Source organism: Anopheles coluzzii, chromosome 2 (assembly GCF_943734685.1).
Source record: "Anopheles coluzzii chromosome 2, AcolN3, whole genome shotgun sequence".
NCBI classification, from domain to species: Eukaryota; Metazoa; Arthropoda; class Insecta; order Diptera; family Culicidae; genus Anopheles; species Anopheles coluzzii.
In genome coordinates this window covers 102,542,511-102,556,158 of record NC_064670.1, presented here as the reverse complement: position 1 = coordinate 102,556,158, position 13,648 = coordinate 102,542,511, and the positions used below count along the sequence as shown (strand labels likewise).

Below are 13,648 nucleotides of genomic sequence, written 5' to 3'. Positions count from 1 at the left end.
ACTCCTCCAGCCGCACCATCGTCACTGCACCCCAATCCACACAAAAACTTTACGCTGACATACTCCGCCAACAGTGGGTGCCAAAACTACCCAAAAAAGAAGGGATGCAGCCACCAAGCCGGGGAAAGTGTGAAATTTGCATCCATTGCAGTTCGCTTCGCTCGCATTTGCTCGTGTTGCACTGCCGAATCCTTTTGTCACACCGGCCCGGGGACGATTGAAACCGAGCGGCCATTCTTTATTGCGGCGTGTTCGCGCACACTGGGCGCCCGCCGCAATGAAGACGCCCAGAAACTGCACAAAACTGTGAGCGTACTCCCTACAGCCGGAACAATAGTGGAGCCCGGTGCGATGCGAAGCGCGGCGAAAATTCGCGCTCTGACAGCATCTTTCGCGGAACAGCCCAAGACTCCTTATGCTTTCTCCTCGCTCTCCCAAGGGAAAACTTCAAATTAACAAAAACCAACCCATCCGCGCGAATCAGGACAAACGCAGGAACACGGGGCGCGAGATGAAGCAGGGCGAAGAAATCTGTACGCAACCCGTCATCCGAAAACCAAGACAGAAGACAGGCCAAAGGGAAGGGGTTGAGCAAAGTTGATTCCCGTCTAGGCACTTCCCTCCGTGTGAACCCCAGCGGGATGAGCAGCGCACCGGGGGCTAGCGTTTGCACAGCTATATCTTTTGCGCATCTTTGCAGAATGATTCAGTCGATCGTGGAGCATTAGGAAGCATCTTTCATCATACTTCTCGGGCCGGGCTGAGCGCTCGTTACGTTACGGCTACAGACGAGCACACACAATCACGGCGCGAACCGATTCAGTGGGTGCAAATTTATCACCTTCCAGCACCACGGCCGGGTACCTCGGTGCCCCGCGTTTCTTCGAACCCCAGCCCGCCTGTTGACCTGAATACGCTTGCGAAAGGCGAAGCACGCGAAGAACTCTCCGCTCGCAGACACAAAGGACCGTGGAAAGGAAGCTTCAGGTGGAAGCAAAAGTTCTAGCAAAACCGCCAGGACAATGCCACGACAAACGAATGTTTTCCTCATTCAGCAAAGCCAAACTCATTAAAATCTGTCATCCGGTGCTGGGACAGATTGTGCATCAGAGGGAGAGGGGACAGGGAGGGACAAGAAACAGGACGTCGCACAGATAGCGCCAGGACCGGGTGGGAGGCGCACGCGACCACAAAATGGAGCGCAAGATGGTGCGCACGATAGTGGAACGTCCGTTTGCGCCAAAGCAACACTCCATCGCAGATGCAGATTATATCTCAAGGTTCCCTACACCATCGTGCACCCCACATCCCCTCCATAACTCCCCCATGACCATCAGACGGAAGGACGCAGGGCAATGCCGCAATCGCACACAATCACAACAATCTGGCATGACGAAAAGTGAGAAAACTGTTTCCGAAACTGAAAACCTACTTATCCCGGGCCCGAGCGTCTTCGCCTGAAACGCGCTGTGTGAGTGTGACAATAGCGCAACCGACAGGCGGAAAAACTCCCAGCAGAAAAGCAGCAAGGCAGCGACTTCGACTCTCCTCACCTCAGGGCTGCCCACCACACCCAACGGCTGACTGCCACGGTCACCCGGGCTCGTGGAAGAATAAACAGCACGCTTCGCAGAGCCAAATCGCGGGGCCCCAAACTTTGCAGCTTGATTTTAAATCAAGATAATGAAATTAAACAACACAATTTCAAAGTTTAATTGGACTAGCCGGGGACACGGGCGCACCGATGACACCGGCTAGACCGGCCCAGCTGGGGCTGGATCTTTCCAGCCGCGGTGTCAATTGGTGTCGGTTTCAGGGCTGATTTTAGGGGGAGTTCCGAGGGATTCCGATGCGGTGAATTGAAGGCATAAGGTCAGGTGGAGGCGTTTTTTTCTTCCCGTTGGTGAATGCTCAGGACGATCATGCTACTCGTAACGAACGTCAGAATTAACTTGCAGGAAGTTGCGTTAGCCGGAGAGGAGAAGCATTCGATTCGATGTGGCAAAAAGCGCTGTGGGCGTCCCTCGATAATGATTACGGGGACAGCGTGGCGTAGGATTTCCGATTAGCCATTGCCGTGATGCTAAAGCTGTGTCGATTAACTGACTCGGTTTCTTTGAGCCCTTGTGTCCAGCGGGATCTTCGTTTTAAAAATAGCGACGCGGAAGTTTCATAACCGCTGTTGCTTTGTTGTGCTGAAAATGGTGTATCCAAAGAGTGTTCTTGCAATAAAAAGGAGCTATAACGAGCGCTTTCTAACAGAAAGGCACGCGAAAAGCTAGCTATAATGAGAAGGATATGCTGTCTTTGTAGAAGAACCAACACAGCGAGCAAAATAACTATCTCTATTTTAACCATCTCTTTCGCTTTTCATTACAGGTATGCACGCTGTATCTATGGAAATTCGATATTTTGCTAGGAATCAAACGATGAACCAAACGTACTTGAACGCATCAACAAGCAAGTCGCATTAAATCAAACATCAAACATTGAAATCGAAGTATAATTCTAAATTACGACACTGAACTCAATTCCCAACGCAACTGCTTATTAATTGGTTTATGGTTTGTCTTCATTGTGTCGACCGTTTCCCTCCCATCTAGCTCGCAACCTTCAGACACTAATCTTAAACTTTGTTTGGTCCTCTGCATCGTTTTCCAACACGCTGCATAGCCTTCTGTTGATTGAAAAATGTTAACCGCACCAAAACAATTACAACCGGCAAACCACAAACCGGGTGAGAAAATTCCCCAACCCCACCCATCAGCAGGTGGGTCGTCCACCGCTGTGCAATATCATTTCATTACCCCACACCACCCTCATTGTAGCGCTCGTAGGTGGGTTGCACAAAGTAAAACAATTTCGGTTCGGCGGATGCAGAGCGATAGGAAAAAGGGCTTTTACAAGCTTTAAAGGTATTGAAGCCAGTGAAGCCGCAGACATCTTTTACCAAGGGTGAGAAAAAGTGCGTCGGAATTTTGTCCAATACTAACCCTTTCGGCAGCTAGACCAAACCCGTCTCAAGGCCAGAGACACGGGGGGAAACGCCTTGGCGCTATTGCGTCACAATGGTAACTTTTGAGGGTAGTTTTAATTAGAGTAATTTCAACGGTTATTAAATGATACACTTTTATGACAGCTAGTCTGCTACACTAGCTAGAAGGGTATTAAAAACAACAACAGCAAAAAGCTACATTCAGTGCAAAATTACTTAACAACTTACAAGCCTCAGCCATCCTGCTGAGCGGAAGCATGTTAAACAAAGAGCACGAGGAGTGCAATTACGGTCAAGCGTAGGGACAACAAACGCCATCAAAGCGAAAAACGGAAGCGCTTTCATGGAAAACAATCTTTCTCAGTGTCCAGACAAAGAGGACAAACGACTCTGCCAACGAATCAAGTCGGATTAACACAGCTTCACGCACACACACACATGCTTGTGCTCATTTTGCAACTCATACGGCGAGTTTTTCATAATCCACAACGCACGCTGGGACTCGCTGGCACCTCACGCGTGAAAAGTGCCTCGGGCGTCACCAGAAGAACCAGCGGCAGCAAAAAGGTTTCGCGTCGGGTGCGCGCAGAGCAGCTCAACTGCTTCCACATTTCGGGCCGCGGTACACGCCACTGCCAACGGTTTTCCAGTAGAGAGTGAAACGAGCACGGACCACACACACATTTCACGGCAGCAATTGCAGTGCTTGAATCGCGCGAGATCTCTCACTCTCTCTCTCCCCATAGGGATGTACTGGCGACACTGCAGTGCGATGGGAAAACGCAGGAAAGGAGGGGGACAAGAGGATGAACAACTACTCCTCTTTCGTTTTTTGCTGCATCGGACGGTACAAGAACTTCTCAACTCAACGTCTCACCTGGCCCGGTGACTAGCACCAGTACGAACCCCAATCCCGCAATCCGGGCGGTGCCAAGTTCAGAGTTCATTAAAATTATGACTGCAGCGAACCAGACACACACAGACACCGCCACCGGGTTGCAACTGTCATAATCCGCTATTGTTCGGCACCTTACCGTGCGGTTGCCAGTGTCACCTGGTGCCCGAACCTATCGCCTCGCGGGTATTCTGACGCACCCGGTTTTCTGTTTCCCAGTGTTCTGCTCCGAGATGTGTGACGCTGAATGCCCCCCGGGACATCAGCTCACTTGCAGAAAAGGAGAGATGTACACACACACACACACTTGGGAGTTAGTTGGTAGTGTGGCAGTAGTTTTCCGACTCCGAAAATGGAATGAAACTGCCTGAAGATGTCCCGAAGTGGGATAAGGATCATTCAAGGTATGGTTTCGTACGACCAGCTTTCCACTCTGCCACTCTAATTATTACACCTGTGACACACATATTCACTCAGCTTGGCAGCTGCTTTTTGCCTCTCGAGCTCGCTCGACGCGGATCATGTGGCGGTAGTAATTCTATTAGCAATGTGGCTCACAAAATGGGATACCTTTCAAGGGTTTTTGATGCTTCTGTGCGACATGTTGCTACTCCATCCGGTTCGAAGGACCATTATTAATAAGTTTAATGGGAAATTTTAAATAATGATACAGCGGTACAAACAGCAAATCTGTTTTTGTTATTGGAAATACTTTTTTCTTAAGAATTTATTACCCGTGATGCTACTTGAGTTCTACAAGTTCATTACTATTTCATCAATAAAGAGGAAAAAAAACATCACACCAATTCCCAGAGCGGCTCGTTAGTCTCAGAAAATGCTCTTGCCAAACGGACGGAAAAAGCCTCCCGTCGATCATATGTACTTTGAACCATCTTTTTTCTTCTGCATTTCAACGGAGACGATAAGTACCAGCACCCATTGTTTCGGTTCACCCCGCCCAAGTACAAGGAGTCAATAGCAAACTACAGCAAAGTCCATCAATACGAGTTTGCCGTTCCGGCTGACTGGAGCGTAATTTTTCCATAGCACAAAGCCGCTTAAAAATAATTAAAGGAAAGGAAACAACTTTTTCCTGCTGCTACTGCAGCTACACAAGCTCGCTCGTCTTCCAAATTCTTCCACCTACTAAAGAACATCAGCAGCATGATAATAGGGCCAAAGTACAACAAGCGTACTACAAGTACTTTGCACAATTTCAAAACGAAACAAAAACTCTCGGCAGGGAGCAGCAGGAGTTTAGTTTATTTTTATTTTATTTTTTCTTCTGCCATGCTTTCTCACTTCGGGCACAACTTTGCCGCTTCATAATAACCGTTTTTGCCCCGGTTCATGAGGAAACGAGCGACGTTACAATTGCTGCTTCCTGTACTGCTTTCCACAAAACCATTCCTGCTCTTCCGTTTTCGACTGCGCATCGTCCAACTTCCAGCACAACTTCTCTCGAGCAAAGAAGTTGATTTTACATAGATCAAGTGAGCATGGTTTAGCTTTGTGACTTTATCAATTACCCAATGCCAGGCAGTCGTACACAAATCAGGAAAATTGCACGAAAAATAACGCCAGATCTGTGTCTAAGCAGATGCCAATCTACTCAACAGCGCCGGCAACATCAGCTGGACAGCACAGTCGGCATTGCAGCGAAGACCAACGTACGGCGGATTGAGTTGTAATGCTTCGCCATTCTCCCCCACGCGAGTGTAACGGGTCTGTACTCGGTGTGACCCGGCAAGCTTACCCATCGCCACACTCCACACGGAGCAACAAGCAACAATGCTCGTAAAGAAAAACTACAAACCCCATCCCTTTCTCCACACACCCCGTTAGCACAAGCTACAGCACACACAAGCAGCTTGTAGATGTTTCGGATTCGGATTGTAGCATCACGCCGACGCCGCCTGCCCGTTTAACGGTAATGGCAAATTACAGCCCTATTTGTGCTGGGTACACACAAAACCACCAGCTGGGTACGGGGCTGTGCAGAAATTAAGCACGTTGTGCATCTGCCTCGTCTTGCTCCGTACCTACACTTCATCCCCTCCACCAAAGCTAAGCTCAACCAAACCCGGCACGAGCCGCGATCTGATGCAAGCTTCACGACCCTGTCATGTAGTACACAATCGCGGCCGGAATTATTTATGCTTACCGATCGGTTCCGATCAGATTAGAGCCTGGCAACCGTGGGAGGGTGGGTGGCAAAAGTAGCTTCCCTTTGTCTGCCGGCTCTGCAAACATCCGCCTTCCCCGTTGGCCGTTGGCTGACGGTTGCAAAGTGGAAAAGTGTAACCAAATTACGATAAGAATCGGTGGTAGTAACTTTTGCGCGGTCAGCACTGCAACATGTCGCCCGGCGGGCAACGACAATTGAAGCCCTCCCATTAAAGCTGCTAATGGGGATAATGGGTGAAATTAAACCGCGTTGTGGTTGTAGTGAAAAAGCGATGCAAAGAATTGTTACAGAGCAGTGGAATGCGTTTTAATTGGTCGATTAATTAAAGAGCAATGAACAAACGATGAGGTAGTTGAAATTTACAGAAAACAACCAACCGGATGGCAGTCGAGCATCACCGAAATGTTGAACAGAAGCTTTTATTAATACATTTGTACATAAGTAGTTGCAGTTTGGATCAAATTTCAGTTTGCGCTTTAATTTACATTTTTTGTACATATCTTTCCTCCATTATACTTCCACATTAATTGAATGCATTCGAAAGGGTTCAGTTATTTTCCAAATTTGTTGTGAATAATGAACGATACCTTGTGCATCTCCCCAACTGTATTATATTTCACCACTTGTCCTCGTCCAGTTACTTGTACTGCGTTATAATGCGTTACTGCGTAGCAGTGCCAACAAATAATCTCCATACATTTGGTATGAGTATCATTAAAACAGGATGATATAATTCATCACACAGCTAGATTTGATTTAACCATGAGAATAACCAATGAACTTGGAACGAAAATCGAAATTGCAAGCTCACGAAACGCTCTTTCAAATGGTGTGAATCACGGCTGGATACTAAACCAAGATGAAGATAGTGAAACTGAGTTGGATAACAAGGTCTATATCTGAACAATAAACTAAATTAAAATGAGACCGAAAGACAATGGAACCGGTACAAGAGCAATGTCAAAGTAATCGTAGCATGGATTGGGCAAGTAGCACTAGCTTAGGTACCTGTACAAGCACTAGAATTAGGAATGGAAATCAGAGATTTCAAGACAAAAGTTGGCAGTTCGCTGTACCACACATACACCAATCCTTTCCTCTAACAATCAAGCTACAATTGTATATATTTTGTGAGTAGTAGTTTCTGGAATGTCTATTAGGTCTCTAACTTGAATAATCAATAGAGTGTTGAGAGCGAAATCTGATGAATGTAGCCCACCTCATCCCAAGATTTCTATTCCTCCAATCACTAAGTTGCATTCTAGCAATTTCCTATTCACATGAATCGGCAATCCTTGCAATTGGCAATAAAATCTCAAACTATAGCCCAACGCAGCCCCGAAGTTCAGAAAGTTAAAAACCTTTCTCATGAAGCTCGCACTAACTATTGGCATTCATTACCGGCTTCAGTGTGAGCCACAATGTTCACACCCTCACCGCCTGTGCAACATTGAATTCAAACTCAACTCCACTCGCTTTAAACGAATGCTTCAGGAATTCAATCAGGAATTTCATCCACATTCCTCCCATCGACCTACTCGGCATCAAACCGATGCACCGAACCAAGTTCAGTCTCATGCACCAGCTTTACATGCACTAAACAATCGCAAAGCCGTCACCACTAATAGATCGCATCGGTGTGTTGGACACCTCTTCAGCTCTTTTCTGTTCCACGCTGCCCTGGGAACGTCTGCCAGCGTGGTCCGTGCCTCCGTTCTGCCAGTCAGACTAGCTCGTTCGTCCGAGCTTTTTCCCAACCCCCGCGGGAAAATCGAGAATAGCCCACAAGTACCGGCAAAGAAGAAAAGCAAAAAAAGCACCACAAGGGCACACAATTGTGCAACACGCCACCTCTAACGAACTGACGATGCATACCCTTATGCTCGAGCGCTGCAACACCGTTGGGAGCGAATTCGCGCCTCGCAGGAAATGGAAAGGGAAGGGAGAATAGAAGAAGTCCCACTAACTGGGACAACCTTGACATAATCCAACGGTCGTTTTAAATACGACCAGTTCGAAAGGGACCACCTCATGCTTGACTTCTAAGACGAGGGAATGCTGTTACGCCAGACCCCGGCGGTTTGGTTGTGTCGTCCGCAAATGGAAATGATGGCACAAAACCTTGAGCCTTGAAAAAAAAGGTACGAAACGAAACGAATTGAGCCGAAAAGATAACGCTCTGGTTTGGGTCGAGTGTTTGCAACCTTCGCAGGGAACGGCGGAACAGCAGCCGGGAAAGTGAAAGCAAAGACGCCAAAACCAGGGTGACAGAAAAGAAGTGCAAACTTTTTGAGACGAGTCACATAAAAGCGAACCGTTGTTTTATGTCCCCGATGTGATCGCACGCTTCCCAACACACGCGGCACTCGCGGGACGGTTTATGGCTTGAAAGTAAGGCCCAACGAAAGATGGTTTGTTAGATGGTGGAAAAAGGGGTAAAACACACAAAGGAACGAACAAAGAAAAAACAGCAAAACCATACCGCCAAAGCGGGTGCGGGAACATCATCATTAGCTAATCGTCCCCAATCGCTAGTTACACGCCAGCTGGTTAACATTGTAGGAGTACAAATTAGTTGGTGCTGCTTTGAAATTAACGTGCGCGCGCTGATAGTAAATGTCAGCTGGTTGGGGCGGTTTTCGATCGTGTGACTTTCGGAATTTCGACTTTCGGGTTCTGAAAGATTGGAAAAAAGCGAATTGAGAGTGGCAAACGTTCCTCGTTTGCAAAATGTTTGCAAATCGACTACAAAGAGAGCGGTGTATTGATGGAGAAGGTTAAGAGAATCTAAAGATGGTCCTTAACCTGGATCGAGAACATACTTCGAAAGTTCCTTTGAAGCGTATTAGGTAGAAAAGGAGATTGTACATTCAAATTTGTTTTGTAAATGGGATCTTTCAATTTCGTAGCTCAGTGAGTTGCGAAAATGTGCTACTTAGGCAATAAATTCCCCAAAGTGGCGGTAACAAAGTCTTGGGTGTAATACTTCAGAGGCAACAACAAGATTTAACCTTATCATCCCCAAGATACGGTTAGTCAAAATACAGTCTCGTAGTTTGTTAAAACAGGAACAATCCTATTTTACATTGTTTTGTGTTTTCTTAAATTTTTATTATCCATCTTTCACTATTTATTCTTCTGTTATTCTTCAAAATTTACTGAATCTAATCTTTTATTGCAATTATTACAATTTTTTCCCAAAAATGTCGTTTTAAGCGATAATTCTGCTCTTTGAGTGCTAACTATCATGTACTTTCCCCCAAGCTTAATGCCTTTCCATATAGTACACAGCCAAACAGGTCACTGCAGCGCAAAATTATGACTCCGATTTGCGCCAATTAAATGCGAAATCGCATCAAACGGCAGCATCAAACGGCCCGGCACATCAATTCGACCGCACAGCGACAAGTGGCCCCCGTTAGCTCCCGTGCCTGGGCAAATTCAATCTAGAATCCCTTGGCAATTTGGAGCTCACGGGCTCAGTCAACCGAGCACCGTCAATGAGCCAAGCGCCTGTAATCCATCGACACATTTCATTTAATCAGAAAATTGCCCCAACCCCCTATCGCGTTCCCGCTCACCCGTCCACCCACAGCACCTCCATCGTGCATTAGATTTAAACCGCGGGCTCCACTTTTTCCGGCCTGCGAAAGGTATCAGAGCATGCTCTACTGACAGCGCTCAAATAACACTTCAACCTGACTGACTGACAGGATGAGTGGGCGTACATGGCGCTTGTGTGTGTGTGTGTGTGTGTGTGAAACCGAATGTATACATCATACTGTCAGAAACGGTACGCGAGAAGGATTATTAGTTTTTCCATCCCATTATTGTCATTAGCGTACGGTCTGCTGGAGACGTCCAGGTACATCCCATTCCCACACCGTCCTGTGCACAGCTGACACTTACACCGGGACGCATGGGATTCGGAACACACACCGTAACGCGCTCCCGCTCTTGACGACGATGATGATGATGATGATGATAATATACCGCAGCTAAACTGAATTCGTCTCAATTTATAGCGTTACTCATCTTCAACCCCCTGTTTTCGCTTCTTCCCCCGTCACAGATACGCCGAATTCGTTGCACTGATTGCAATCTCGTGCACGCTGTTCCTGTTCCTGCACACCCAGAGCTTGACGTCGCGGTTGCGCGAAATGGAGGATCGACTACAGGAACCGTCCTCCCTGTCCGCCGCCAGTGGGCTGAGTGGTAATTCAATTAGCCAAGGTAAGTCCCGGACTTTTTGCCACTCCCTTCTCTCCCCTGCCTGGTACTCAATACACTCCACGGGGTTTACATTGATGTAATGGGTGCAGGATGCTGCTGCTATCAAAATGAAATTGTCACCCCAACAGCACGCCCAACAGTCGGGAAAGGCACACACTGATGCTTCCTACAATACAGTGATGTTTATTTTGGTTCGACACGGCACGCAGACTCGGAAATAGCGAGGTCACAACAATCATGCAACGAATTCAATATCGGAAAATTCGGCTATTTGTATCAGAAATGAGACTAAGAAGATTTGTGTTGTTTCTAACCCACAGGAACGCCATACATTGATAGAGTTTTTGTTTAAATTAAATTTATTCAAAACAATTAAAAATCAGGCTCAGACGCTCATTTTGAATTTCAAACTTCAAGGGTTTGGTTACGTTTATATAATGGAAGCAAATTCCAACGAAATCAAGGACTGTATTTCAATGAAACTAAACAATTATTTTATAGCATTAATTTCACACATCAACCCGGAAGCTAGAGGCAGAACGCTCCATTGCTCAAACCGTTTGATCTCACACAGCGGGTATGCATAATTATTTGAATGATCGAACTCCGAATCTTGCGCCACATATATTGAGCAAATGCTCACTCCAAAAACCCCCTCCACACGCATACCAGACGCACTTTAATTGTTTCATGCAAATGAAAACGCCACGGTGCGCTGTGATGTTTGCCGCACGCAAATTATACCAACCGTTGTACCTGCCGTATGGAAATTGACGCGTGCAAAACGCGTTCCCTTTAAAAGAGTCACCCACCCCACCGTGGTGTTGACCCTTCGCGAGGCGAAATTCCCAATTTCGGCAGGCCATCCATTACCGGCTTGCACAAGCTGCGCCGGGCCTGCGCTTCACTTGATTGACGTAACCAGACCAGATCTGCACAGGACAGTGACATCGCATGTGGTCCCATTTTAGGGCTTACGGCCCGAAATGAAGAGGCAGCTCGTTTTTTCGGACATCTTTAGCTCGGCCATCTATCTCTTCAAGCTCTTACGCTACATAATTGCACGTAACACTCCATCCAGCCGTTCATCGTACAGCCGTCCAGTTATGGCAAACGTGCACTCAACCAACGCGTCTGCCACGAACCACGCAGCACGTGGTAAAGTAGGGCCCACCCCAAACCCACAGGAAGCCATCTGCCGATCTGTAACCGTCGCGTGGCCAGTGCTAAATAGCTGCCATTACAACGAACGGTACGACAAAATGAACCATTCCGTAAGATCTTGCATCTACCGGCTAATCGGCAAAAAGGGCTAATGAACGCACCTACGCCTTAGCAGGTGAATTGGCCACCGTAGAATAGCCGATTCTCGTACAGAGAAATTAAACGAACGCATTACTATCATTTAAATAGCCCGAAAAGTCGATCAGAGCAGACGATCGGGTCACGCCAGTGCTGTAGTTTTGACATTTTCATTTCCACAGCAGCGAACTTTAGGGCGGTATGTTTGCTTTCGGAACAAAAATCATTCAAAGCGTAGCATATATAAATTATCCAAAATCATTCTCTTTGGATTTTGGCGAAAGGCTACGGCTCATTTACAAATCCTCGTCCCTAAAAACATTCCTCCAAGCGGTTCGAAACGACGCAAGCCTCTTCTCCCCAAAACGCTAATTGAATATTTATAATTATTTGCACATTCTCGGAGCCCGGGCTTCGGGTGCCTCACACAAGCCCACTATGCACACACAACACTGTTCCAGTGTTTGTGTTTGCTTTGGGTTCGTTTTTTTTTACTTCTCTTTTTGGGAGGATTCTTCACATCTGCCACACGCCCCGGTGAATTGATTTATTGAATTTCTACTCGGCCAAATAATGTTTGCCGTATAATTATTCCACCCGAATGCACCGAAGGCTTGAGGTCTTTATTGGAAAAGTAAGTCAGACTCAAAGGGCAACACACAGAGCACAAGCGCTGGAGGTAAAATGTTGCGTGATTTCTGGGGGAATTTCCTCCTAGCATTATGTCACAAAAAATGTTGAAGCTGGCACAAAATGCTCATGTAATTAACGATGTTACTTTAAGCTTATTCCTAAAAGCAATATTACTCGCTCACTTCCCTCTAAACCCATAATTATTGTGAAGGTTAACCTTTGTTTTTCAATTATGTTCAATTACCTCCAACGCGACAATCACAAAGACCCCCTGCACTATCGAATCATTATCGTAATTTAATTAGAATATTTACTTAGCGCAAGCAAATAGTAGTAATACAGTTTTTTTATCTCTCTATCAATTACCCTTTTCATGAGATAATTTAATCGCTCAGTCGAATTCATTGCCCTTGTTAAAACTCGCTTAGATGTTTAAATGTTTCCCCGTTTCCCACAAACAAAGCGATTCTTCCGGCTGGCTGCACCTCTCTCTGTCTCTCTCTCACTGTGCAGAGCTAGTCAAGCAGTGTCAATGGTGCGTGAGTAAAAGCTGTGTTTTTCTCACCATTCCCCCTTTCGATCTGCCCTCAACCACACTCCACCACCACCACCACCACCACCCACAAATGGGTAATAAAACCTGCACCCACTTCGTTGGTTGACTTCTTGGGGTTTTCCGAGGTGGTTTTGGGTTTCTTTTTTTTTAATTTGCAGCACACATTTTACAACAATTTGATATTCCAACCGATGGTGTTTGCGAATAATCATCATGCGAGCGTGTCGCGAAAATTTTCACGTGTCAAACACACACACACACACACGCGCATACATTTGTCCCATTTACAGAATTACGCTTCACTGGCACAAGCACTCAGCGAATGACACCTATAACAGCAAGGGTTGCCAGGGTGTTTCGAGTACGTTTTTTAACAGAACACACACACACACACACACACACACAACTCCAACCACCCCAAAATGGAGGCTTTTGCGAACCAATTCTCATCTCCCATTCTGTCATCAAAGCAATTGCGAACGGTTCCATCAGAGCATCAGGGGTGAGATGCGCTGTGCAGAACAGCAGCACCAGCACACGCTAGCATAAAACTTAATGAAGCATAATATTACAATCCAGTCGGCAAAAATATGTTGCATAAATATTATTATTACCACCCCCAAGAAGGCAATCGAAGCAATTGACATGAACCTGTTAGCAGCCGTGGCAATGCGAAGTAGTGAGTACCATTAAACCCCCGGGAAGGACGTGTTGAGGAAGGTGTTTGTGCGTGTTTTTTTCTCTTTTTTTCCTTTGGTCTCCCAAATCCTGTTGTGCCGACTACTGTTGACGATGTGTCTCCACAGGCACGGCACGGTTTGACGCAGGACGAAATCAAAGCGTGCG

The 13,648-nt window shown here is 46.5% G+C and overlaps 1 protein-coding gene across 1 annotated transcript in view; it reads left to right on the top strand.

Moving 5' to 3' along the window:
* The window catches only part of LOC120953066 (heparan sulfate 2-O-sulfotransferase pipe), a 126,366-nt gene that overhangs the window by 73,111 nt on the left and 39,607 nt on the right, over positions 1–13,648 (top strand). The window contains exon 2 of the mRNA XM_040372744.2: positions 10,151–10,311. Coding sequence (XP_040228678.2) covers positions 10,151–10,311 — 161 coding nt within the window. The remainder of the gene's footprint in view (positions 1–10,150; positions 10,312–13,648) is intronic.